The following is a 27,700-nucleotide window of genomic DNA, read 5'->3' as shown; positions in this document are numbered from 1 at the left end:
CGTTTGGAAATATGTTTATTATTAGTATTTTGATGCAGTTTATTTCACTTTATTGCCTTTTCAAATATATTCTGCCTCAGTTAGAAAAGAGTATAGAGATTATTTGTCTCGTTTTCAAACACCGGCTGTTCAACATGGCGGATACCAAGGAAAAGCAAGATACAGAGAAAGAAACACAAAAAGAAAAGAAAACAGAGGAAGAAAATGAACCAGAGTTGGTAAGAAAACTTTAAATTGCATTGACGTGTACTTTTTCTTCATTTTATAATGCCAAAATTCCTTAAACACATAGAAATTTATCTTGACGGAGTTCATGATAGCTGTGCAAAATTTGCTGTGTCACAAGTAACGTACTCACATCAGCACATGGAATATTTCTTTTTTTCTTTTTCTTTTTAAATGATTAAAATGCCAAACAGTTTATTAGCAAGACTAACGGCTTTTGACAGTTGCAGGTATATGTCATAAAAGTGTATTTGTGTCACTCAGTGTGTGAATCAAATGTGAAATAATTTGTGCTGGTAGTTTGTCATTGTTTGATTAGAAAACTATAATGCAGATCGTAACTGGGAAATGCCTGTGTTTAGCAGACACATATGCTTATTTGGATTTTTTGACATGCTGATTAAGGTCCTTTTTAATTTTAGTCTGAGGAAGACAGGCAATTGCAAGATGAGCTTAACATGTTGGTGGAAAGACTTCAGGTAATTTCTTTCTTTCATATTTCCATAATTTTGAATCTTTTTTTTTTTTTACTCATGGTAGTCAGTATTTGTCAAGTAACAACATGGTACTTTTTCAGTAATTGACCTACTTGGGTTAAAAAAGTGGATTTTAGGCTCATTCTCCACATGCATATTCTTACCTCTTCCAAGGAGGTTATGTTTTCACCCCTGTCTGTCTGTCTGTTTGTCATCAACATAACTCAAAAAGTCATGGACCGATTTGGATGAAATTTTCTGGGTAGGTGGGAAATGGGTTAACTTAGAAGTGATTAGTTTTTGGTGGTGACCCGGATCAATAATCAATCAATAATCAATAATAATAAAAAATTGCTGCCTTGGTGGAGGTCTGTGCTCTCGGAGTGCTTTTCTTGTTGTTATATCATCATTTCAACCTCTTTCAGGAGCCAAACCAAAAGCTTTACAAGCCAGCATTGGAAAGTATGAGGACTTTGATTCGGGCATCTACCACTTCAATGACCTCTGTTCCTAAGCCCCTTAAATTCCTAAGGCCACATTATGATACTTTAAAGCAAGTTTATGAGAAGATAAAAGATACAAAAACTAAGGTAATGTTTGGAATTTACTTTAATGAGAAGCACTATCCAAATTTTTTAAAGACATGCTCAGCATATGAAAGAAATATAATCTGCACTTTAAAAAGATATAAGTAAAATGTGTGTGTTAATATGAGAAATATAATTAATATTAGATTTTATTCTTACATTTTTCTTTGTCATAATTTTTCAAAGACATTTTTATCTTGAATTATTTATATGCCTTATAGAGGATCCATGCTTGCTTCATATGTATATTTAAAAAGTAGCAGTAACTAACTCACGTAATTGAAGTACCCATCCATCCATCCATGAAAATAAATTAGCCAAAGATTGTTTGACCAATGTTTTTTAAAACAAATTTAGTCTTATTCTCTTCTCTTTTTTCAGGCATTCTGTGCAGATATCATCTCTGTGCTGGGTATGACAATGGGGGAAGGGAGAGATTGTCTCAAGTTCAGAATGCTTGGCTCACATGAAGAAGTTGGAGCATGGGGACATGAATATGTTAGGTAATATTCAAGTAGTTTTGTGACATAGTATCCATTGCCAGAAATACTGCTAGAGATGCCATTCCATCTGTATTACTAATAAAATAGTTTTCAATGTCTCATTAGTAGACAGTAAAAGGTCATGTATGCTCAAAGCTGTCCAACACCTTATAAGTTTTTTAAAATATCCGTGATTGAATTTGTATGAATTTAAAACTGTTTCTTTAATGTGTCCAGGCATCTTAGTGGAGAGGTTGCCCAGGAGTGGCAGGACACACCAGAAAAAGAGACCAAAAAGCGTGAAGAACTTCTCAAACTTGCCAAGCAGATTGTACCCTATTCCATGCATCACAATGCTGAGGCTGAGGCCTGTGACTTGCTGATGGAGATTGAAAGGCTGGACCTGCTTGAAGATTATGTAGATGAGAATGCATTCCCTAGGGTATGCTTGTATCTGAACAGGTATGTTCTACAGTTTTATAAACAAAACAAAAATATTTATTTGATCCCAGTGATTGCAACTTATGCCTCTACTGGTGATAGCTTGTTTACCCACATAGAATATTATTTCCTACTAATGTTTATATGATCCATTTGTTGCTATTGCTGTAACTTTTCAATTTGTATTTGTATTTAACTATCTTGAAATATGTCACATTTTTTCTTTGGTATATAATTTTTATGTTTAATATGTCATAATCTAATGAATATTATATTTGACTGAAGCCAGTATTTCACAGTTTTTTGTGTGACTGTTCTACCACTGTCTGTTATCCTTTGTATCAGCTGTGTTCCCTATGTACCAGACCCAGAGAATACAATTTTGTTGAAGACAACTCTCACTATTTTCCGTAAATTCAACCGTTACCCAGAGGCTCTCCGCTGTGCTATGGAACTAAATGATACAAACTTAGTGAAGGAGATCTTTTTGTCATGCAAAGACTCGTAAGTAATGATTTCTATTTTCATTCTTGTGCCATGTGTTATTGTTGAATTTAAAAAAATTATTGTAGACTTTAAAAGATTTGTATTTTGTTTCAATTGACAGGCATCAATTTTTCTGGTCTTAGTCGCTGTGTGGAATCCTAGGTTGGCCCTGGTTAACTTAAGTATATGAAATGCTAATTATTTCATCACTTGAATCTATTTTCAGAATGATTCAGAAGCAGCTAGCATATATGTTGGGCAGACAGCAGATCTTTTTGGAGTTGGATGATGAAATGGATGATTATGATGATCTAGTAGAAATCATGTCCAATGCACATCTCAATAATAATTTCCTAGCACTTGCAAGAGAGGTAACACAGTTATTTCATTATTGTCCCACATTGATATGCTGATGTATCCTAATACTTATTTTCAGTGACTTTCATGACTGTGTACTGAGATTTTCACTCTCCTTACTGTTCATGGTTTGGCTTCTAATATTTTCAAACCAAGTTGGAATTTGGACCTTTGTGACTAGCATAACATTTCAATGTATTCAGTTACCAAGTACATCCACCCACTTATTAGAGGAAAATAAATTGTTTAATGATATATCATGTTTGTAACACAACCAAACCTGTTCTAATTATTACAGTTGGATATTATGGAGCCTAAAGTACCAGAGGACATTTACAAGAGTCACCTAGAACCCAACAGAACAATTGGACCTTCTAATGTGGACTCGGCCAGGCAGAACTTGGCAGCATCTTTTGTCAATGGATTTGTAAATGCCGCATTTGGACAAGACAAACTGCTGATGGAAGATGGCAGCAAATGGATCTATAAAAACAAAGAACATGGTATTGATATTGTCAGACTCCATTTGGCTTTTGTCCCAATTATGAATCACCAACTTGTAAAGCTAATTTGTTTATACCTATGTTATCAGCATCACAACTACAGTCTCTAAAAGCAACATCCACCCACACCAAAACTAGTTTTCACACATCAGCAACACATTTTTTAATGACCACAATTGATTTTACTTATATTTATCTATTTTATTCAAGGAAATTATTTTATTGACAGATCATAATAATTTTCATTTTATACTTGTATAAGTATAAATACGACAATAAATGATAAATATTATTGCATAATTCAAATTTGAGATTTATCTAATTGCATATTGTTGGTTAAATTTAAAAAATGGTTATGGTTATAAATTAACAGGTGTAATGTAAGAGTATGTTGGATAATAGAATTATGGTTCTAGCCATGGTTTCCATAATGATGGATGTTCACTATATGCTTAGCGCAGGCTTTCATAAAATTGTATTTTTAAGATCTTTGTTTTGCTTGCCCTTAAGAATATTTTGAACAACACATGTATTGGGTATTTTCAGGAATGCTTAGTGCCACAGCTACTTTAGGTCTCATCCTCCTGTGGGATGTTGATGGTGGCTTGACACAGATTGACAAATACCTTTACTCTTCAGAGGACTATGTAAAAGTAAGGATGAATAATAGTTGTATTGTTGATAGTTCTACTTTTGAAATAAGTTTTAAAAAAAGTAAAAAGTTCTCTTTTGCTGTACCCCATTTTTCAGATTTAGCTTGTCTGTGGCAATTGCATGACCTATGTAACATTAAACAGCATTATAATAATGCATCAGTAAATTAGTTTTAAGTAAAATGAAGAATATTAAGTGTATTGAAGTGTTTTTTTATTAACTAATTGACATTTTGATTACAGTCTGGAGCTCTGCTTGCTTGTGGCATTGTAAATAGTGGTGTGAGAAATGAATGTGATCCAGCACTTGCTTTATTGTCGGACTATGTACTTCACAGCAACAATATTATGAGGATAGGGTCTATTGTAGGGTAAGTTATAAGCTTTAACTGCCTGGGTTGAATTTCGTTTATGAGCTGTTTTCACTGCTAGTTGCAAATTACATACATAATGCCTTTAATGAAGGTTTGATTATTGCAATTTGTTATGCTAGAAAATTAAAAGGAAAAAATTTAAACTGATTTTAAATATAAAAAATTGATTTTTTTGTAAGCAGAAATGAAAGTTTTTTTACATATGATGCATTTCAGTTTGGGCTTGGCCTATTCTGGCTCCAACAGAGAAGATGTCATCAGTTTGCTACTACCAGTGATGGGAGATTCTAAGTCTAACATGGAGGTAAAACTAAACAAAAGTGATTTGACTATTTAGGAGTATGTTCTCCATTTGAGAAAGGATTGCAGTCCTAAAGCATGCCTATTTATCGTAGTTGAACACAACCAGATCAGTTTATTATAAATGCATATGATGTAACACAGTTTATTAATTTTCTATAGGTTGTGGGCATGGCAGCTTTGTCATGTGGTATGATTGCAGTAGGCAGTTGTAATGGAGATGTCACATCCACAATTCTACAAACGTTGATGGAGAAATCTGAATTAGAATTGAAGGATCCGTATGCCAGATTTTTAGTACTAGGACTGGCTCTTACCTATTTGGGTAAGGTAACTAGTTGAAAAAGAGCACAGTTATAGTTTGATTGTCATGAGTAAATGATTTTTTTATTGAAGTACTTATGTTCATTGTCACTCATTTTCATAATCCATTCAAATCTTGGTTTGGATATTTTAAATACTGAATACCATATTATAATAAAACTTAAAAGAAGATATTTATTTTTAATATGTGCCCCATGTGTGTATTTGAATATAATATTCTGTCTTGTAAATATTTACATTACAAAAGGCAAACAAGAATCTGCAGATGCTGTGTTAGCAGCCTTAGAGGTGATGGCTGAGCCTATCAAGTCTTTGGCAACTATAATGGTGGACATTTGTGCCTTTGCAGGTGAGAATGAAGTTGTTGTGAGCATTTTGAAATGGGATCATCCCCTTGTAGCTTGACTAGTTGTGGGGAATGAGTGTAATGATTTGAAGACATAATAAATATGCAGTGAAGAGAAAAGAAGGCAGTATTAACATGTCTGTCCATCTTGGTTTGTCACTGCTAGATCAAAGAGCTTGTAATATCCTACGACATAGTGGTTTACAACTTAATCGTGTGGAAACGCTTGCTACATTTTTCCTTTTGATTAGCAGGAATACATATGTTCATGTTTTTCTCTTTTTTTTAAGTAGTAATAATTGACAAGGTATTTTTCACATTAGCCAACTGCTACTTACACAAAATGATAACATAGGGAAAAGACATGAAGACACGTTTAGATGAATGTAAAAAAAAAATTTTTTTTCCTCATGTGAAATGTATATCAGCTATTTGTAACTAATTATAGACATTTTCTCTATTTTTAGGAACGGGAAATGTTTTGAAAGTCCAGCATTTACTCCACATTTGTTCTGAACATTATGAGGAAAAGGTAACTGTTCTTCTGCATTTTTAGCAAAAAAATGCCATCATTCATTTCAATTTTTATATATATTTATATATAGTACTGTAGTAATCTATGTAAAGTGGTTATTGCTGTGCAGGAAAGAAAAAAGATTGTAGTCTATTTGTGTGAGTAACCTGGTGGACCTCAGAAAGCTGGTAACCTGTGACATATTTTCTGTAACTTGCTGCATTAGAGCTTTTTTTGATAAAGTTTCTCTGGTATTCAAAATTCTCTTATAATTTTATTTGCAGAGTTTAACATGTGAAACTATGAAATGCGTAATGAATTATTTGTAATTGGGCAGTTATGCATAGTCTTAAAGTTCTTTTATAAATGGCAGGATGAGAAAGACAAAGATAAAAAAGATGATAAGAAGAAGAAAGAGGACAAAAAAGAAGAGAAGAAAGAAGAAGAAAAGACAGAAGACAAAAAGGAGGAAAAGAAGGACAATTTGGTAGATTTAGCAGCTCATCAAGGTATGATATTAAGAACATTTGTTGATAAATTGTGACAACATAAGCTACTGACTTGATGTTTGAATGCTTCAGCAATTTTAAGTTCACCATGATTAATGTTTTCAACATAATATTGTGATGAAAGTGTTTTTTCACTTTTTTATTTTCATATCCAGGTGTTGCAGTATTAGGAATTGCTCTGATAGCAATGGGTGAAGATATAGGGGCAGAGATGACTCTCAGAACGTTTGGAAGTTTGGTATGTTTTCAGAAAGTGACTTTGTGTTTTCAGAGATATGCCAGTGTGATAAGGTAATAATCATAACCCTCACCCTTTCTCTATTAAGCAAATGTCATTGTGTATTTAATGACACTGTTAACACTATCATTTACAATACCATAGAGAGCTTCTTAATTCTTCTTGATTTAGTATTTTTCTTTGGAATTATTATTTATTTGTTTATTTTAGTTGAGATATGGTGAACCAGCTATCAGAAGGGCCGTTCCCCTTGCCCTAGCCCTGGTATCGGCATCCAATCCTAAACTCCAGATCTTGGATACTCTTAGTAAATTCTCTCATGATAGTGATCCAGAAGTTTCATACAATGCCATTTTAGCTATGGGTATTGTGGGAGCAGGTAAGTGCAATATCTTGTAATTTTCACACTTCTATTTTTAAGTATCTTACTTTATATTTTACTTGATATCCAACCACCTTTGAAACTTGAAACCACCTTTAAAACTTCTTTATATTATTTTTTTAACATGACTGAATTTTTTTTTTTGAAAATAGGTTAAACTAAGTTTTATAATGATATATATTTTTGTGAAGGGTTTCTGAATTCTTTGATGTAATCAATAAAAAGCATTTTGCACAATTGTCAAGATATGTTTTTATTTTCAGGTACAAACAATGCCAGACTGGCAGCCATGTTACGCCAGTTAGCAGTGTACCATGGGAAGGACCCTAACAACCTGTTTATGGTGCGTATAGCCCAGGGACTAACCCACATGGGCAAGGGCACGCTGACCACTTGCCCATACCACAGTGACCGTACCCTACTCAGTCCAGTGGCAGTGGCAGGTCTCATGGCTGTGTTGGTGGCATGTTTGGATGTCAAGACAAGTGAGTTAATGACAGCATATTTTGAATTTTTTAATGTTTGAAATGGTTTCAGAATAATTTGTTGATTTTTTTTTTCACATTTTTAATAAAGAATGCACTCTTTATGTTATTCAAATCTGCCATATTGGTTGCATGTTTTTATGGAGGTATTCTGAGGGGTATAAATTCCTTTTGTGATTGGCAAGCTTATTAATAAATAAAAATTGAATACCTGTCCTTAATTTATTTTTCTTTTCCTCTTGTCATCTAGTTATACTTGGTAAATCTCACTATGTACTGTTCAACTTGGTGCCTGCTATTCAACCCAGAATGCTGGTGACATTTGATGAAGAGCTAAGACCACTGCCAGTACCTGTAAGAGTTGGACAGGTGAGCTTAAATCCTTCCAATGCTCTAGATGTGTTTAATGTACAAGATAAAATGTAATTTTTGGGGGGTAAAATAGAATTAAAGAATCTGTCTGCAGAATGAAAGAAAATAAATTTTTATGCACAATATCAGTTTTGTTCCCAATTTTGTTTTTTAAAGGCTGTAGATGTTGTGGGCCAGGCAGGCAAACCTAAGACTATCACAGGATTCCAGACACACACCACCCCAGTACTGTTAGCATATGGAGAAAGAGCAGAGCTGGCAACAGAAGAATGTATCCTTTACACTGGTTTACTGTATTCACATGTATTTTTCCTGCTCAGTTAAAACCCATTTCGCTTATTAAGAGGTACTAGCACTATTTTTAGCCAACAAAACATGCCATATATTTTAAGAAGACACAATGTGTATCTATGGAAAATTTCAATTAAAAAACACTTTATATCAAGTCCATTTTACTTAGAACAAAAATGACTTAGTTTTGTCATGGGTAGGTAGAAATTTTGTTTCGTTTGTCAAGTAACAAATGTTGATTATTTTGTGTAGAATTTCAGAATATTTCTTTGACTGTAATCAGATTTATCCCTCACACCAGTAATGGAAGGTTTTGTTATTCTCAAGAAAAATCCAGACTATGAAGCTTGAAGAACACCTGGTCCCAAAATGAATATGAAAAAATTCGACTTGGACAGAGTAGACATTTAAGTCAGTTGGATGATATATGAACAAAAGTCCTTGCCATCTTGTTTACACATTATTTTTGAGGTCTCAGTGCAAGTTGCTGCCAGACAATGTTACTTGCTATCTGTTGCCAGTTATAAGTGTGTGAAAGGGAATGACTGGTTTAAGTTTATCCAATCTAAATGATTTCAAGCATCAGTCTTCTGAAATGTGAACACTACTCCAGTCCTTTATAGAGCTTGAGTTGAGACAGAGGAACATAAGAAGAATGTCCTAAATGTATTGCAAATGCATAACAAAAACTACTGTATGTGATATACATAATGGTAATAAACATTTTATTTGTACAATTAGTTATTTTCTACACTTTTGAAGTAGAATTATTATTAAATACTTCAAATTGTCAATTAAATTGAATTTTCAAGTTACCACATTTGACAGCTTTCACATGAATCATTATTATCGCATACATCCTGCTAATATAATCTGTATAAAAATACTAAAATGGTACATATTAAACTAATACACATTCTGTTCATGCATTAGTGGAACACAATTGGGATAACCTATTCCCACACCTGAAAAAATAACTGGTTTTTTACTTTGATCAAAATCGAGTGGATTTTTAACAGCACAAAATTTAAAGGATCATAATATTCATTTATCATATTGTAATAGTTTAAGTAAACATGTGAACTTCAATGTTCTATCTGTTAATTTGAAATATTCTACCAGAGAGATTACTTTTTTAGCAAAAACAGGAATTCTTCAGTCCAGGAATAGCCTCTATAAGATTTAAAAAAAAATTGTTCTCAGAAATTTGTATTCATAATAAATATCAGAGTTATACCTGCAGTAAACTAAAAAATGTGAGGAAAATGTATTGCCAAAGTGGCTGCTGTTGAATATTAAGTAAAATTGCAGTTTTCATCAAATTTCATCATGGCAAGTTAAGACTACTATTTTATTATCCCCTTTTTATACAGTCTTTTGCACCAAAGGAAACTACCTCGTAGTATCAGTTGATGTTCACTTTCCACTCTAAACTAGTTCCTACACAAGTTGAATTTGCCGTGAAATAACTTTGATAATTGGACACAACTGTTTCAATGTCCTCACTGTCTTGGTGGCCGGTTGTAGCTATCAGAAGCTTTATAAACAGCATGGTAAGCATCCCTAAGTAAGACATATGGGAAACAAGACTCCAGCAAGTCCATTGTCAGGAAAGGAGATTCTTGGACAATCTGAAATGAAAAAGTGCAATGATCTTTATGTTTCACAATTTTAAAATAGGGTGCCTTTCTGGTTTTCTGAATATTATAAGTTTATAATGCAGTGTTCTATAAAAGGATTTCTAAACTGTTATGGTAGAAATATTTGTCACTTAAAATGATTGAAGTTTTGGGATGCAGCAGAAAGATTTTGGCCTTCGCTCATTTATCTCATCCTCCATAACTCACATTTTAACCTCCTTATAACTTACCTGGTCCAGTAAAATGTAAACAGACTCCCTGTGTTTAATACTCTCTTTATCCATCTCTTGACCAAGCCTCAACAAACTGGAAGATGCAAGCTGAAACAGACAGTACATAGCAGTGTGAACTGTTAATATCATCATTTGTTTTTAGATTATATGTGTAATACATTTCATATAATAACAATTCTAATGTGTAGCAAAGTATTTCTTCACCTGCCACTTATCTGCCATTATACACTCATGTATGAAGACAATTATACACTTACAGCTAAGAATTCTTTCAGCCTGTCCTCCACATCTCCAGGTCCATACACAGTGAACATGGCTCCAGCCAGAGAGTTGATGGCCTTGCCCAGGCAGTGGCTGTTGTTGACGTGACCTTAAGAGATAATGTGGAACTGCCATAAATCAAGTAATAACTTTCCCCCATGGAGTAAATACAGAAAGAATACACAAATACATGAATTTAATTTAACAGAAAATGTATTTTTCAAATGTAAGGTGATATAAATGTATGAGTTGAATATAAGACTTTGGGAATACCAAGCAAAATCTGTATATAATATTTTTTTCAATGTCAACACTTACTTCACCAGTTTGATAGTGTTGAGGGTTTGATTTTATTTTTTTCCTCTGAGATATTAAATTGCTACTCAATGGATGCTGTAAATTATACAAGATGATTTACCTTCCAGAGCTGCTCTAAATGTGGAAGCCTCAGTTCTGGCCAGTTTGGGGAGGGCCACTGCAATAAACACCATCAACAAACAGGACACATTGTATTCATCTTCTCCTGTTTCTGAAAGGTATATTTATCATTTCCTATGACAAAAGTTACAAGGAGATACTATTGTCATCTTATCTTAAAATATTCTTAGTAAAAAAGGTTAAGGAGAAATTCAACAATATGCTAATTTGCAAAGAATCTGCAATAAAGAAAAATACAAGTTGGTTTTAAAAGTAAGAATGAAAAGTAACTATTATATAATACTTCATTGGAGTGTGCAAAAAGAAGAAAACAAGTTGGCTTAAATAGTAAGAATGAAAAATAACTATTGAATATAATACTTAATTGGAGTGATTCCAAAGGATTGTTCATAACTACAGTAATCACTTTACAGACATAAGATAACCTTTACAAACTAAACTACTTTGACAAAATTCAGAAAATAAACATTTCTGGCTTCAACACTTACCATTTTTCTGAGCCCTGAGAGCATTGCATAAGGCCGGATCTATGTCACAAGGAAGGCCTGCAGCACTGGCCATTTCATTGACAATCTAAGGTAAAAAAACTTTTTGAATATTGGAATTTTAAACAGTATTAGTTTCATATGGAATAAACTTTGCCATGTTAAAATTCTGAACTAAGAAAAATCATTGTAAAAAGTTGAAACCTGAAGCAAAAATTGATCAATGAAGACTTAGACACACAATGACTGTGTTAACTAAAAGCTTGTAGTGATTTGCAGATAGAAATTGCTCTTTTCCCGAGAGAAATAGTAACACACGTGTTATCTCACACTTTATAAATTTCTCTACTTGAAAGACTCAGCAGTGAAAAAGTGCTTAAAACATTTTATATCTTTAAAACGAAAGTTAAACACTTTTCAACAGAAGCTATGTTGAATGTGCCAATTTTTATTTCATTTTTTTTCAATAAGACACCTACCAACTTTGTTTGTATACGCTTGCTCTAAAATAAACAAAAAAGCATTGAAAATAAAGAAACAGAACTGGTAGGGTTATACTACTAAAGTAAAAGCAATTGAACACAGAGCTAGATAGGTAAGCATCACTATCTGTGCTGAAACAGTTAGCACCAAGTAATAAAAGCACCTGTTAGGAAATTGTTCCAAATGTTCCAAAGTGGGAAAACATCAAAACATCAAGGTGTCAGGGAGCAAGTTTCAGTAATAATTACCAACATGAGAGTAACGACCAGCATTAAGAAATTAATGAAATAACTGGGTGATCCACAAAAAAAAAATCCATCCCATTTCTATTAAATGACCAAGACAGTGAGATTGGAACAAGGAATTATAAAGGGGTGCTAAGAGAAAATAGAGCAGGTATTTTATTATCCTAGTTGCCAGTTAGATGGTCCACATATAAATGCCATGCAATAGACCCAGCACCAAAGTTGACCTGGCATAATTATCATCAACTGGACAAATCAAATCTATTTGTCCAATACTATTTAGCTACATCTGTCAAAATTCCACCCAAACTAGAGGCAATAATTTGGTTAAAGCAGAATTGCACTGTTATAAGGAAAAAGCCATGCTTGCCAAGTTGGAAGCACATCCATGTTACCACAATTAGTGGCACTGAACTTAGCTCTAACTATCAAAGCACATATATTAGTACACATTTAAATGGTAACATAATCCACGTTAAGAATGAAACAGCCAACTATAATACTAAAAATCATTAAACAAAACAATGGGCTATTTTACTGGCTTAAAAAAATATCTATTTAACTGTCAGCACCTGACTCCGAATGGTTGCCAGCTTCAAATGCATTGTAGGAAAGCCATTATAATTCCATTAATATGCATGTTTATATGTGAATCATTCCAAGTAAAGAAGTTGTGCTTATTATCATTATAGCATTTCACAATAAAAATTTGTTGCAAATAAATAAATTTAAGTTTGAATAACATTTGTGCAGCAAAATTTTTCAATTAAATTAAAATGTCATAAGGGAGAGTTAAAACAATCTGAATATTTACATAACTTTCATCATAAATTAATCATAATTTATACAAAAATAATATGTAAAAATACACTATTAGACGTTAAATTAATTCTACCATAAAACAAATGTATGCAAATTATTTATCACAAAGCTAAGGCATACAACTCAAAAGCACAACATGTTTTCTATCTGCCATTATCACTGTACAGTGGAAATGAACATTAAAACTATATTTTTCACGCCTTGTATATTACCTGCTTAAAAAGAGGGGAAAGGTATCATCTGATAATTGTGTCAATAACTTACCATGTTATCCTGGCCATTGGGAGGATGTTGATGGAAATCACGAACAGATGACAGCAGGAAGGGAACACGTTCTTCAAGTACCTAGCATGACAATATATTACATTACACTGTAGTAAAATCACATGTACGGGTGTGCATGTGAGTGTGTGTGTATGTGTGTGTGCATGGGTGCATGCATGTGTGTGTAATTCAGAATGCATACAACAATTTACTGAATAACAAACTCAGAGTAAAAAGGGAAAAAGATGAAAATTGCAGAGGGTATTGTCACACTTGCAAGCAGAACTTACGTCTGCCAAGGCTTCCTGAGCCAGTGCTCTAAAGGACAGCAAAACCCCTATGATGGTCATTCTCTGCAGGACACTGTCCACACCTAGAGGAGACATGACCATTAAAACATGAATATAAAAAACCCCAACACACGATTCTATTAAAATTCATGACTACTTAAATGATAATATGGGCTTTGGGGTAATTTCTTATTATTTTATTAAGGAGATTAATACTAATAAATACACAGGTTTAAGCAAACTGATTTGCTACTCTTTAAGTCTAAATAAAATGCTGTTAACAGACCTTCATAATAACATAAAAGATACTAACTGGTGTTAACAATTTTAACGTACAATAAATTCAACATCAAACAGCACCTCATTCTGATACTGTGTGCCATGCAAAGGATCATACAACATTGATTTTCTCCATTAATGCACGTTGTTTATCATTCATACTATAGCAAAAGTGACACATAACAAAGATTTCTAGTTAATATACAAAAATCATGTGTGAGTCATGAAAGTAAAACATGCAAAAACAACACATAATGTGGGGAATGAAAATGAATAAATAAACTGAAATAGTGACATTTACTTTTTAGCTTTTTCATTTTGGATGGGGGTGTTCAACAAAAAAGGATAACTGTTAATCTAAATCTTTGGTGTTAAAATATATTAAACAAATATTGAAATGGAAACCACCTGATTCTGATTTAAAATTTTCGATCCTTTCTCCTTACACCTCCTTTTCCCTCCCTCTTTCTGACCTACCCTTTATCATATATATATATATATATATATATATATATATATATATATATATATATATATATATATATATATATATATATATATATATATATATATATATGATAAAGGGTAGGTCACTTCATCAGAATCATATGGCCAATATCCAGAGAAACTACCACAGTACAACAGTAAAATTGAAGCCTGCTGCCTTGCCCTGCCTATCACATTGCTGGCATGCTGGTAAGCACTAGGGAGACAACTAGTGACACCGATGAACTTGAAAGTGAATTACACATTCAGCTTTACTGCTGACATTAAGTTCAAGTTCATGGGCAAGGCAGAATTGTAACAACTGTAGAATATCAATCTTACTTGTGGCCGTTTTGGGTTCTTGCAAATATCAAAGGAAAGGAAGTTACATCACATAAAGATATTACTGCTATTTTCAATACATATTCCAGTTTAAAGTTAAACAATAATTGGGTGGTAGAAGAATTTGGAACCATGACTCTTTACCACTTGCTGATCCAAAATTATGCTCTGCCAAAATTGTAAATAAAAGTTAATGTACTTCATTTGCTGAACATTATCTCAACAGAATTATTATTTTGTCCTTTGCTCTGGGTCCCACAATTTGCTTGCATATAACAAAACAAAAATTGCATCCAAAATATCACATTCTTCAAAGATTATTAAAATATCTGGTCATAATGCTAAATAACATCAAAGCAAGCTTATCCTAAAATATTGTTGAAGGCTTGGCACAAATACATCAATTGTTCCAGTTTTCCAATCTAACTAGTTGCTTCACTAAACCTTCACAAATGAAAATGAAATCTTTATCCCTCAATTGTCTTCATAACAAAAACAAAATTTTCATAGAACCTCATGTTCAATCTTTTTTATTTTCTCTTCCGCTACACTTTACAAATCCACTCAAATAACTCAATAATCCTTCCACTTATCAGCTGTCATTGGCAAATGTGTACTAAAGTTAAAAATTACTACTCTTCCTATCTTTAGATTTGTCAAAACTATACTTAACCTAATTAATGATTAGATATAAAAATCAATTGCAAAGCTAATTTTTTTAATTTCAGAGAGATATTCAATTCAAATTGTTCAGAAAAAATTTTGAAAATGAATGTTGTCCATCTTTAACTGCAGTCAAATATAATCTGGAATCAAATGTTTTAGTTAAATTTTCTTATATACCAATATAAAGTGTTCTAAATATGAATTAGTTTGATCTAAAATGTGTATAATACGTTTTAAGTCTTTATATATCTCTTTCATAAAAACATCTATTAAACTGTCAAAGGTATGGATTAAATTTTTTTAGTTCATTAAGCTTTTCACTTACTTTGTAACCTCCTAAATAGCTCTCTCATTTGTTCTGGTTTATCAAAACTTGTCCTTAGCTGGCTTAAAACCTCCTTGTTCACTACTACTAATTTCTGGAGACAAAAGTCACAATTACAATTTAAATCAAAATATGTTTGGAAATAATTACAAACTTTTGATAGCAAGTACTGAGTCATGTATAGAAAGAAATATCATAACATCTTTAAGGAAATAAAAATATCAATGTAGATAAAAAAATTATCTATAATAGAAGTAAATCGAGAAACAATTTCAAATTTCCTACAAACCCCCCTACCTTGAGCTCTTCCACTTGACTGGAGATGTGCCACATGAGTCTCTCACTAAGGTACTTCATGCCATAGGGACCTATCAACTCTGCCAGGGCACGCAGCTCTGAAATGTAAAACAGTCACATTATGTTAACCTAGAACCAGACAGACATGAGAACATCTTACACAGCACCAACATCCCTTTTTAAACTTTTTACATCAGTTTTGTTTTATCAACTACTATTTCTGATCAATGCATGTAATGCTTCCTACCCATGATGTCAGCATATTCTTCAGCTGTGAAAGGAAGTTTTTCTTCAGAGGACAAACTGACAAAAGCCTTCTGATTGGGTGAGTAGACTATGTGTCCAGAACTCACTTGTCTCATTAACACCTCCAAATACCTGGTGGGGAAGGAGATATATACAATACATGATACATTATAATATACAGCCATGCTGGGTGGGTATGATGTGACTTTATGTTTGGAAAAGATTTTAATGTAATAATATGATTAAATGAATTCAAATCTGAGATTATTGACTTTAACACCTTATGATGAAATAACTAGTATTTATATTGCAAAGATGAGCTGTTTTCATCAATCTCAAATCTGTTTAATTTTATTCAATATAAAATCAAGTGTCAACAATTTTATTATTTTGACATAATTTTGAGAATCAGCATTTTATCTAGCAAAACACTGCAAGGTTATTGTGTAATAAAAGTAACCTACCAGTTTGTATAAATGGAAGTGATAGTTTTTTCACCTGTGAAACTATCATTGGCTTGTGTCTGCTGTGGCAATACATTGTTGAAAATTCTGGCTATATCAACATGAACTGAAACAATGAGATATACTAATTATCTTCCAATGAGCATGACACACCATAATACTACAGGATGAGTTATCTTTATAAATAAGATTCTGCCTTCAGGAAGCCAGAAAAGAAAAAAATATTCTGTTAATACATATTCAACTACTGTAGAGTGAAGATAATGAGATGTATGACTCCACACAACAAAAATTAACAGAATAACACAATGATATGCAAGTTTCGATTCATTTTAAGTTTTATTTTAGCCTGCTGTTTAATCTGACCAAAATGTGTATTACCGTAGTTTTCTATGCTCTGCAGCACATTCATTATTGCTTTGACACTGTTCAATAGTTCAGAAGGTTTTGCAATCTCACTGGTTTCAGGATTGAACATCATCATCCCAACCAATGCTCTGAAAGAGACATTTAAGTAAATATTATATAACTTGCAGATATTAAAAAACAACTTGCAAAAATCTTGCACATTATTAAGAGGATGAAATTAACAGAAAAGGACAGCAAGATGATGATAATGATATCTTACTTAATATGATATGATATGATATGGTATGATAATTTGTTCTTTCTGCAACAGACCTCATCAGAAAACTGAATGTTACACAGCTTTTTTAAAACCTTAAAAATGCAATACTTTAAAATCTTTTAAATTCATTTTATCAAATATAATTTTTAATACAAAAGTTTAACTTTCAGTAAAAAAAAAAAAAAAAAAAAAAAAAAAAATATATATATATATATATATATATATATATATATATATATATATATATATATATATATGAATTTCTCTCACTTCTTACAATCAAATACTAAATCCTATATCTAAACAGAAACACAGTTTGTTGTTGATCTTACTTATTAAATCTGGTCTCTAGATGTTGGATAAAGAACTCTCTGGGTACAAAGCCATGTTCCCATACTTGTATAATACTGCAGTAGTTAAGAGCATAGCACAACTCTGTCAGGGCCATGTGGAGCTTGTCCATTCTAAAAAACAAATCGGTAATTTAGTCATACATGAAAACATCAAAATTCATTGTGGCAAAATAATAAATTCTGGTTTAACTTTGAAAAGTAAAATACTTTTCAACAATTGACATTTTCATTAATGAATTCAACTCTTCTAAAATGATTCAGAAATTTCAACAATAAAAGGGGAATTCCATTCAACAGATTCACACACTTCTATACACACCTTACAATTCTAGTTTTTTTCAGGGGAGATCAGCTGTACATACTGAAGGTAAGTTCAACTGATGTATGTATGACTGGGGTTTAAGCACCAGACTTGATAAAACAGACCTTGTAAAATCTTCCCTATTCCTTCTGTAGCTTTCAGTTCCTGGTTTGACCATCTCCTGTCCTGCCTGCTTCTTCTTGTCTCTCCTCTTCTTGTTCTGGTAAACCTGGGCCAGCTGGGCAGCACAATTCTTGGGAAGAAGCTGAAACACAAATAATTTCACTATATATTATTCTGGTATCTTGTAAAAACTCCAGCACAACTAATGGTCTGTATCCAAACATCTTTACATCTTTTGAGCATTTAGAGCTTCAACTGGCTAATGCAACATATGGAGCCATTAAATTTGAGAGACAATTTAAGCAAGACAGATAAACTTCAGTGTCCGTGCTACCAATACTGCTTGCACTTAGAAAGAAGATATGCACCCCCCCCCCCACACACACACACACACACACACACACACCAATAAAAATATCACTGCTTACCTTGTCAGCTAGCATGCACTGTTCCTCACATATAAAGGTGATGATCTGGTTCACCTCCTCAGACATTTCCTTCAGGAACCAGTTGGCGTACTGGATGCTGGTTGTGCCAATGGAGTGGCGCTTATTTCAAATTATATTTTAAATGTTAAATTTTTGAATTTTTTAAAAGGATATATGATCATTTTGCTATTTATATTTTCTTTTTAAAGGCAAGATGTTTTAAATTATTTTCTACAAAAGTCTCTGGTATTCAGTATTCAGTATAGTGCTAAAAGAGCATAATTTCTCTTTATGTATTGGATGATCCAATTAAACATCATACTAATATTGAGCTTATGAAATAAAAATTTCAATATCTTTACTTCCTCATAAAAGACAAATGCAGTGTAGCTAACATTAACATTTTTCAAATATATATATATATATTAAACATACAAAACCCAGTGACTCACTAAATCTGATTTTACTCACCTCTTCTGGACAAAGTTCGTGTGTAGCATTCATGAAGTGAGCACAGACCAGGGGGAAGGCAATGCTGAACCTGTGCTGGGCTGGCAGCTCCATACATTGCTTGAACTGGAGCTCAAATATGGTGGTATGAAAACTGACCATGGAAAATATGACAGGTATGTTTTATTAACGGTTAGAAAGCAGTTTAATCTTATTGGCATGTATTCATAATTTAAAATGAATTTACAGCTTTAAAGAGACTATTTTACACAATTCTAGGCTTAGACTAGCGTGTAAAATCCCTACAATATGCTTCAATTGACAGAAAAACCAATTAAGTGATTTGACTACATCAATAATTTTCACATGTAAACCCACAAAACTTAAAAGTGGCACCAGTGAGATCACACTCACCAATAAGTGGATAGATCAGATGTTTCTATCAGCATCTCATCTAAGTAGTCTACCATCTTGGAATGGAAGATGACAGTATTCATATGTCTGGCCAGATTCCTGTGTTCTAAAAGGTTGAAGCCTGCCTTCCCAATACTAGTGTAGGCCTACAGGAGAAAATTAATAAAACATATTTACCTGCTGTTACTTAAAACAAACTGACATAAAACAGCTAACAGAAATGCCAATACTATAATGAATGGCCTCTATTGTGGAAATATTTTAGAGTGAAATGAGAATTGTGCACAAAAATGATTATGAAAACTTTTTATTTAGAAGTATTTCTGATATTATTTTCCCAATGTATCAACTGTTATATAAGAAAACGTACCTGTAATCTAAACCAGTCAAGTCTCAGTCCCCTGAAGTCAAACAGTTCATTTTCTTCCACTAAAATCGAATAAAACAGATGACCCTGTGCTGAAGTCTTGCAATCAATATGGCTCAAAGTTTAACAAAAGCCTAAGAGAATTTTTTATGGAGTAACCTCTACATCAAGCTATGAATGTTGGAATAAAGAATATTTCAAACTTCCAACTCACCTTGTTTTACAGATATGCTGGTCATAGTATTGTAAAATGAAGACAAAATCATGGACTCATCTTCTGGACAAACTGACAAGGTCTGCAATTTAAATACAAATATCATAATCTAATATTCATACCTATCTACAGTATTTATGAACGTACATTACCCCCTGATGAAGTCCAATTGTTATCAGACGTAATATTGGCTGGCAAACTATCAATTTACATTCCAGCTAAAAGAATTTCTACCATTCTTTATAGATCTTGTTATCATGAAAGTTATTGTCAAAAATTAACATTCTGTATTAACACACTCATTTTTGTGGGTTGAGAAAGGAAGACATACCTGTATGAGGCCATTAAGGACAACAGCATCATATCCCGACAGGAACTGCACATAGTACCTCTGCATCACCTGACTGTACTTCTTCACCAAAGCTGGGGTAACAGAGTAAGACAATAAAACTATAGGTACGTATAAATCATATATAAAGATGACATGGACTACCTGACCAAATTGAATGAGAACCAAGACAAACTTGTTTACAGTATAACTGGGAGGACAAATGTGTGCCATTTGTAATAAATTATAAGATGATCATTTCTAGGGTTGAAATATACCCACCTCTCAACTCTTCCATGTGGAATAATAATTCTGGTATTTGTCTGAAAATTATTTTGATAATTTTATCATCAACATAAATTTGCAGCCAGATTACACATATACTGATGACTTAAATGTGGTTATTCTAAAAGCAATTTTTTTAATTTAATTTATCAATATCCATTTCATTGGAAAAGTAAAAATTATTTGTCATTCCATAAGCAAGCATGTAAATAAATTTCAAGGAAGAATATAAAATTTCTGCACCTGTCTACAAAGTCCTCCAATGCCACCTTGACCCCACCCTTCTTGGGGGGTGGATTGTCCACATGGCGCAGGAGCCAAAGGATCTCATCACGTGCAAAGGAAAGTGCTTGAAATACATACAGGGCCTGAAATTGCATAGGCATAGAAATATATAGCAAAGACATTTAAATGGTATCAAAATAAACGAGATATAAGGGCTAGATTTGCAAAGTTCAGTTCGTGGTGAAAAGTAGGTCAAAGGTCAATTTCAAGGTTCTCATTATGATACGAGAACTTAGGTCTGTGTAGTTTCTGAAAATTGGCACAAACAAATATTTTTTTTTGCAGAAAATTCCCATTTTTAGAAAATTTTGGCCTGTTTGACCTTGAAATAAAGGTCAAAAGTCAAATCCAAGGGCATATTTGGAATCTCCACATATGACTTTCGGTCAAGCTTCTGTAGAAATTTTTCCCATAATTCCTTCAGTTTGGGAGATATTTAGCATTGAATTTTCAGGGGGTTCAAGTTGAGATTATATGTGACCTAAATCCAAGAGATGGGGTCACAAGTCCTTGCGGTCTAGGAGGAGAAGCGGTGACTTGTATCCCATGCCATCCTGCAGAGCCAGCGGAGCTGCAGGAGCCGGCGGAGCTGTACGAGACGGGTCGGGACTAAAACCATGAGTACCGCCAGCGTAGACACTGGTGGTAGTAATTAATAAATATCACAGAGGATGAAAAAAATGCACATCTCTATTCTGTTGAATACTGTATTGCTAAATACTTAAATGTAAATGACAAAGTTTTTAATGACAAATAATGACATCTTTTTACAAGCTCTTCTTTCAACTTAATAAAATATACCTTTGGCAAAATTTACAACCATACCAAAGATTAATATCAGTTGAGTGCCTGGACATTATCAGTGCATTATTCATGTCTCTGTCTTACCTTTGGTCCTAGCAGTCCAGGCTGGTCTGTGAAGACAAGGGCCAGTTCTTTCAGAGCAGACCTCAGGAATTTCCTCTTGTCTTTGTGAATTGCTGGACTGTGAAGTAAATGTGAAAGTATAATGCTTTACAAAATCTTTAAATAGAAAAATTAATTTTTAAAATGATACAACCATAATCTATCCAAACTTAAGCAAATTGTGACATGCATTTGACAGTAAACATGGGACACATTCAACTAAATTAAACTTCTAAAATTAATCTAAAAATTGTGAAAGACAGATCTGTATATAAACATAACAAAAGTTTAACAAATATGGATTAAATTCAGTTAAATTAAAGTCAACATCTTACACAGTAAAGTGTATCAAATTGACATGTTTCAAAATGCATGGTACTAAAATCTAACAAAATAAAATAATAATCTTATTAAGAATCTCTAAACTTCTGATACTCACGCCTGGTGTAAACACTGGTTGTACCAATCCTTGACTTCAGTTACTCTTTTACCATATCTAAAAGGGAAAGATAACTTTTGCATCAAATAACATCAAGATCTACCTGTGAAAATGTTAAGATAATTAACACATATTGTAAATAACATGTAAAGAAATCTAAATATTCAGGTTACTGCCAGAAAATATTTCAAAGGATTACACACTTTGATTTGCTTATAATAAAGTGACAATACATTTTGACATTTTACAGTTTCCTGCTTAACAATGATGTCCACTGTAGTGTCTAATTTCTTATCTCTTTTCAGGCCCTAGCTAATCAATTCTTTTAGCTTGTACAGAGAGTTTATATAATATCTACTTAATGGTTAGTCATCATTGATAAAAAATCCAAATGACAGTTAAAAGACAAAACTCACCCTTTTATGTTTTCAAAGTAATTCTGTGCATAACTGTGGATATGTAGTACCTCGTCCCTGAACAGTGTGACAACATAACCACCATGCAGAGACTGTTTCCACAACTCCAGCGCATCCTGGTGAGCTAACTGCTGGTGACACAGTAGGAAACCAACTGGAAAAATGCACAAATACAGTTTTGTCATCTTCTGATGTTAAAATGATAATGTACTTGACTCAATCTCACAGAAGACACTCAGTCTGATGGTGAATCAGACATGGCATGGACTAATTTCTTTTAAATGTACTCTACTGACATAATATTTCACTACCTGCACAGAACTTTCTACATATTACAAAATGATTTGATCTTTCATTGAAATACTTACGCTGAATCCATCTCTCCATCACATCTAATGATACATATTCGCAAGGCATCTAAAATATGAACAATGGTTTTTCAGATAAAATTTTTTCGGTCAGATTTTAAAACACTTGCAAAGTACCACTTAAGAATCCAAAATAACTTGCAATAAGTCAATACAAACAAAGGTTGTGAAAGGTGAGAACATGCAGTTCAAAACTTATTTTAAATTTCATATACAATTTGTCCTAATTATTATTATTACTATTATACATAATTTACAAAAACCTAATTTTATTAATTCATAATTTACGCAAAGTTATAAAACCCATTTGTATAAAGAAATGTATAACTAATAATATCAATGCATCACACTAATCTGTTTCATGTCATCATCTTTCCTCACCATATCTTCCTGTGCTGTGTTCATGATCTTAGCAGGTTCCGCGATGAGGCTGAGCATTTGAGCAGATCTCCACTGGTGAGCCTGCATGCTCCTCCTGTGGTATATGTCGTTTAATGACAGTAGGGCAAGTGTCACCATCTAGTGTGAGGAAATAAAATCAGCACTTTATAATGCATGTGAATGATTTCACCACTTCCTGATAATTCATTTAAAAGTTTTTAGAAAAGTTACAAGGTTAATTAAAAAATAATTATTACACTTTACACCAATAACATTTTACAAAATACTACAAAAACATGTATATTTATATAATTTACATATCAATATCTAAATATACCCAAATGTTAATAATACATTAATAATATTGTAACAGCACTAACTTTTGCATGTGGTACAAACTCTTCACTGAGCTTTTTCAATGGTGGGTCATAGTCCAGAATCATCTGACCAAGTCTGGGAAAAGAAGGGTCCCTGAAAAATAATATTTAGAATTTATTCAATTAGGTTTACAATCCACAACAAATCAAGTGTTTATTGTATTTATTTCAACCAAATGATGAAAGATTAGGTTTGAAAGTGATACTTAGTTATCAACTAATTGTATCCTTGTCTCTGATGTCTATGACTTACCCTTGTCCATTCTGATGCATTTCATGAGCAACATAAAAGAGACCCAATATTGCCTTTCTGTCTTCCACTCTGGACACCAATATCATGATAGCTACAAATGTTACAATCAGATCCAGATAGTTCTTGGTCAGGTCAAAGTTTGCTCCCTAGAAAATAGCAATCAAGATGAAATAGAAGAGGGGATATATAGTAAAATTCCACGCTAACAAATTGACTCTAATCTTCTTTCATATATCAGCAAAAATGTTAAAAATGGCAATTTTATTAGAAAACAAAATTTAAGCTTCTTGTAAATATGCCTAATTGCAATTGTTTAATTGCAAGTTGTTATGTCTCACAGACATTTACATTTTATGCACATAAATCGTAATGTTATTTTTCTCAAAGCAATACAATATTTAGATGTCAAATAGTTTTTCTACTTGGAGTTCATTTCTTTATCAAGGTTTACACAAGCTGCCCCACTTAGCTCTCATTGGAAATGTTATCTTATCTATGTTTGATAGGAATATATAATGAAAATTCAGGGCAGATCACACTAACCAGGAAGTGGCATCTTATAGTTTGTTCTCTTTTCTAACAAGTACACATTCCAAATATTTCTAAATGATAAGATACTTACAATATCCAAGCGCACTTGGTGTGCATCCATCGTAGTAAGAACTTCAGACACATGATCCTAAAAATTACAGTAAATGCCAGATTGAATTTTTTCAGCATTACTAAAACATATAGGTCATCCATCTTATAAACAAATAAAACAAATTCCACAGGACTATAAAATGCTTCAATTGTTACAAGAGAAAAGGTAAAAATTTTTAAATATTGATTATATTCATTTTCACACTCACAGGCATAAAGGTAAATTAGGTAATAAACCTTTATCTAACATTATAACTCACCCTGAAGTCCAGTATGTCCACAAATGTGTAATAGTACAAGGACAGTGACCTGATGATCTCTGTCTTAAAATGACTCACTGGAGCCACTTGGTTCTGAAAAAATGGAATGGTAACCATTTAAAGTGTGGAAAGAAAAACTGTTTCTCCTCAATAAAAATTGTGTTTAAAATAGTCACTGTGTATATTATAGCTGTATAAATAATTATGGAAGTAGCTCCCTTGATGAGGATTAATGGCATTATTTTGTTTTGTTATGAAGGTTAAAATGTTATCATTTGGTAAGCATTTGGCAAACTATGTGAGTTCAGGTTCTATAATGAAGGAACAGCCCCTCTCAGAAATTGGTGACAAAAATCATACTTAGCTTTTCAATATTTACACTCCATAAAAAAGAGGTATTTCAGCCACCTGTTCAATTTCTTAATCTCTGAGAACTTTGCAACTTAAGTTAATATTTCTAAAAAGCTCTTAGTATTTAAAAGTTCAAAGTTGCACAGAATCCAACTTACACCAAAGCTTTTTGTATCTAGCAATGGGAACTTCCTAGAGACTGTTTTGATGGCAGCCTCCAATGCTTTGTCTGTGAGAAATGATGGCTTGGACTCTGGATTACTCAACATCTGTAAAATTAAAGGAACAGACTTTGATTTCATCAGCCTAGCAAGATTTCTAAAATACCTGCTTTAATACTTTTATTGACTTTTAATGTTTTTCAAACTATAAAGAAAACTGACATGTGACAATATCAAGATTTGCACTAACTGTTAAATATAAACAGGCAGATAAATTACAAGTCAATTTTCTTATATGTATTGCATCTAGCAAATCAAAAAAGTTTTTACCATTTTATTATATTCAGCAAACTCAACACATCTGTTTTACCCATCCTCATTCTAATAAGTTTGTCAGACTATTACAGAACAACACAATACTACATGTATTAGTTTAACTTTACAAGGAGTGACAATACATAGATGACATAAAGAAATTGCCGCAAGGAAGACTTTTCCCAGATAAGAGCAGAATATGAAACATTTCCCTTGACACCCATACTAGTACCAATTTTAAAGATGGACTGTTGAAGACTACACCTTAGGGGAGACATTATAAAGCAGGCTATCAACGTCTTTATTATGAAATCCACATAAATCATTGCTAATGGGTAACTATATATTTCAACTAAATAAGCACATTCTAATTAAGCACATCTATGGACAATGACAACTACAAGTATATTCTTTAAGGTCTAATAGGATTTCTATCAGAAAATAAACATGTGGAGATTGCCTTTTCAAACAATCACATCTAAGTATATGCAAAGGTATAAAGAAAAAATGAGAGGAATGATAGGAAACATTAACTAAACAACATTATACAGTTTTGCCAGCAACTTTAACTTACTGAAATCTGATACATTACATTTGGAAAAGAAGAAAATTGCTTGTTTAGTGCTTATGTCTGTTTTTTTATTTCATTCTGGCACAAACATAACATTGCAATTCCTCTATGTCAACCCTTCTTTAAATCTTAAACATTTTGAAAGAAATTAGATTATAGGAAAAAAGCAATGAGGCAAAATTACATTTTCACTGAGTTCAAGAATTATTGACAAATGTCTGCAAATAAAATCAACATTTATATTAAAAAATAAATAAATAAATAAATAAATAACAGGGCATAACCAAAAGTAAATCAATACTATTTTAAGCACACACAGCTTTACATCAAAATTAAACTCACCATGCTGGTCTTGGGATATAATAATGTGTTATATAATAAATGATAGGCCAAAATAACAAAACACATTCATTAAATAGGAGCATTCACTGGAGATTTCAAACCAAAATTGAATTTAAGGCATTAAGATTTGGCATACAGCACCATATTTAACGATCCATGCTACAAGACCATCTATTTCATTAACCTAGGCTTAACAGAAAATATCTAGGGTTGATCTGACAACTTATTCATAAAATATAGTCCAAAGTTCCCCATCTTTATAACATTTATTTTTGTACTTAAAAACTTACTGAGTGTGCTAGGGTCTATAATATAAAAACTACCACAGTACACATGCTCAAATTTGTGATTTATATACAATCAGTAAAATCATTAAAAACAAGGGTTTTGTAAAGCTGTATTAGAAGGCCAATTGAAAAATAGGTTAACACCATTTTCTCAAAACTAATCTCAGTTAACATCAAAAGAAAAGAAACTTTTCAGTAACGTTCATTGGAGCATTGGAGGGGGAGGTAAGGTAAAACTGAAAGGAATTGCAGTGGAAGTGAAAATGGCCATCATCTGGACTAAAAATTATGAGTTTCAAATCCCCCTGTTATAATATAACTTTAAAAAGATCAATGACCAAATGGGGAAAAAATAATAATGATTTATGCTCAAACGAAGTGCACAAACTGAAGGCGGAAAGCAATTAAATTTCAGATTTTCCATGAAATCTTTGGCACACTTTGCGATTATAAAGTGATATCTATGTTCTTGGCAAATGTGATAACGAATAGTAGTATAAAGTAACAATAACATGTCAACTTCAGCAAAGTTGGCAGAACTTGGCATTCCCATCATTGCATTGGCACCTGAAAAGTGAGTCAGAGAGCACACATACTTACCTTTTTTATGTTGTAAATCCGGGTAAGCATCCCGATCCCCCTGTCATTAAGGATCGTTAGCTTTTCCGCCAGCTTTTGCTGGCTGGGTGTTATCGATCGAGCCATTTTTATTAGCAGAAATGGACAAAAATTCTTCACCCTTGTTCTCCGCCCATTATGTTCAATGGAGGAAGTAATCAATGCCGATGTTGTAGTTTGATATATGACGTTTAGTTTCGAAAATTAGGAAAAGCGCAATGTTCTT

General features: G+C 32.7%; 2 protein-coding genes across 7 annotated transcripts; one reads left to right on the top strand and one right to left on the bottom strand.

Moving 5' to 3' along the window:
• The first annotated feature begins 37 nt into the window (after positions 1–37).
• LOC106163869 (26S proteasome non-ATPase regulatory subunit 2) lies at positions 38–9,082 on the top strand. Its single transcript, XM_013541576.2, has 21 exons — positions 38–218; positions 648–704; positions 1,127–1,291; positions 1,670–1,791; positions 2,008–2,232; positions 2,557–2,715; positions 2,924–3,068; positions 3,353–3,557; positions 4,104–4,210; positions 4,454–4,581; positions 4,801–4,888; positions 5,047–5,209; positions 5,456–5,557; positions 6,022–6,086; positions 6,442–6,577; positions 6,733–6,815; positions 7,026–7,194; positions 7,461–7,682; positions 7,933–8,051; positions 8,211–8,325; positions 8,629–9,082. Exons 1-21 carry the CDS (start codon positions 135–137, stop codon positions 8,694–8,696), a joined length of 2,727 nt encoding a protein of 908 aa, XP_013397030.1. The 5' UTR covers positions 38–134; the 3' UTR covers positions 8,697–9,082.
• Positions 9,043–27,651, bottom strand: LOC106163868 (nck-associated protein 1). 6 transcript variants are annotated; one of them, XM_087015413.1, is made up of 35 exons: positions 27,457–27,651; positions 25,339–25,449; positions 24,830–24,922; positions 24,550–24,606; positions 23,928–24,073; positions 23,678–23,768; positions 23,298–23,435; positions 22,917–22,965; positions 22,549–22,702; positions 22,133–22,189; positions 21,676–21,772; positions 20,746–20,870; positions 20,500–20,540; positions 20,221–20,312; positions 19,890–19,971; positions 19,679–19,737; positions 19,309–19,454; positions 18,916–19,048; positions 18,445–18,564; positions 18,019–18,158; positions 17,572–17,703; positions 16,993–17,108; positions 16,612–16,717; positions 16,149–16,279; positions 15,902–15,999; positions 15,605–15,698; positions 14,758–14,781; positions 13,507–13,589; positions 13,217–13,297; positions 11,882–11,905; positions 11,406–11,490; positions 10,898–11,008; positions 10,476–10,588; positions 10,216–10,305; positions 9,043–9,976 (listed from the first exon to the last, which is right to left on the bottom strand). In XM_087015413.1, exons 1-35 carry the CDS (start codon positions 27,559–27,561, stop codon positions 9,848–9,850), a joined length of 3,453 nt encoding a protein of 1,150 aa, XP_086871539.1. In that variant the 5' UTR covers positions 27,562–27,651; the 3' UTR covers positions 9,043–9,847. The 6 variants fall into 6 exon arrangements, with proteins under 6 accessions (XP_086871539.1, XP_086871541.1, XP_086871550.1 ...); XM_087015415.1 differs by lacking the exon at positions 14,758–14,781 and adding an exon at positions 14,614–14,631; XM_087015424.1 differs by lacking the exon at positions 11,882–11,905.
• Between the last annotated feature and the right edge of the window lie 49 nt (positions 27,652–27,700).

Source organism: Lingula anatina, chromosome 1 (assembly GCF_051362555.1).
Source record: "Lingula anatina isolate TDL-2025a chromosome 1, LinAna3.0, whole genome shotgun sequence".
Taxonomy (NCBI): Eukaryota; Metazoa; Brachiopoda; class Lingulata; order Lingulida; family Lingulidae; genus Lingula; species Lingula anatina.
The sequence above is the reverse complement of the archived record's forward strand: the minus strand, read 5'-3'. Positions and strand labels throughout refer to the sequence as shown.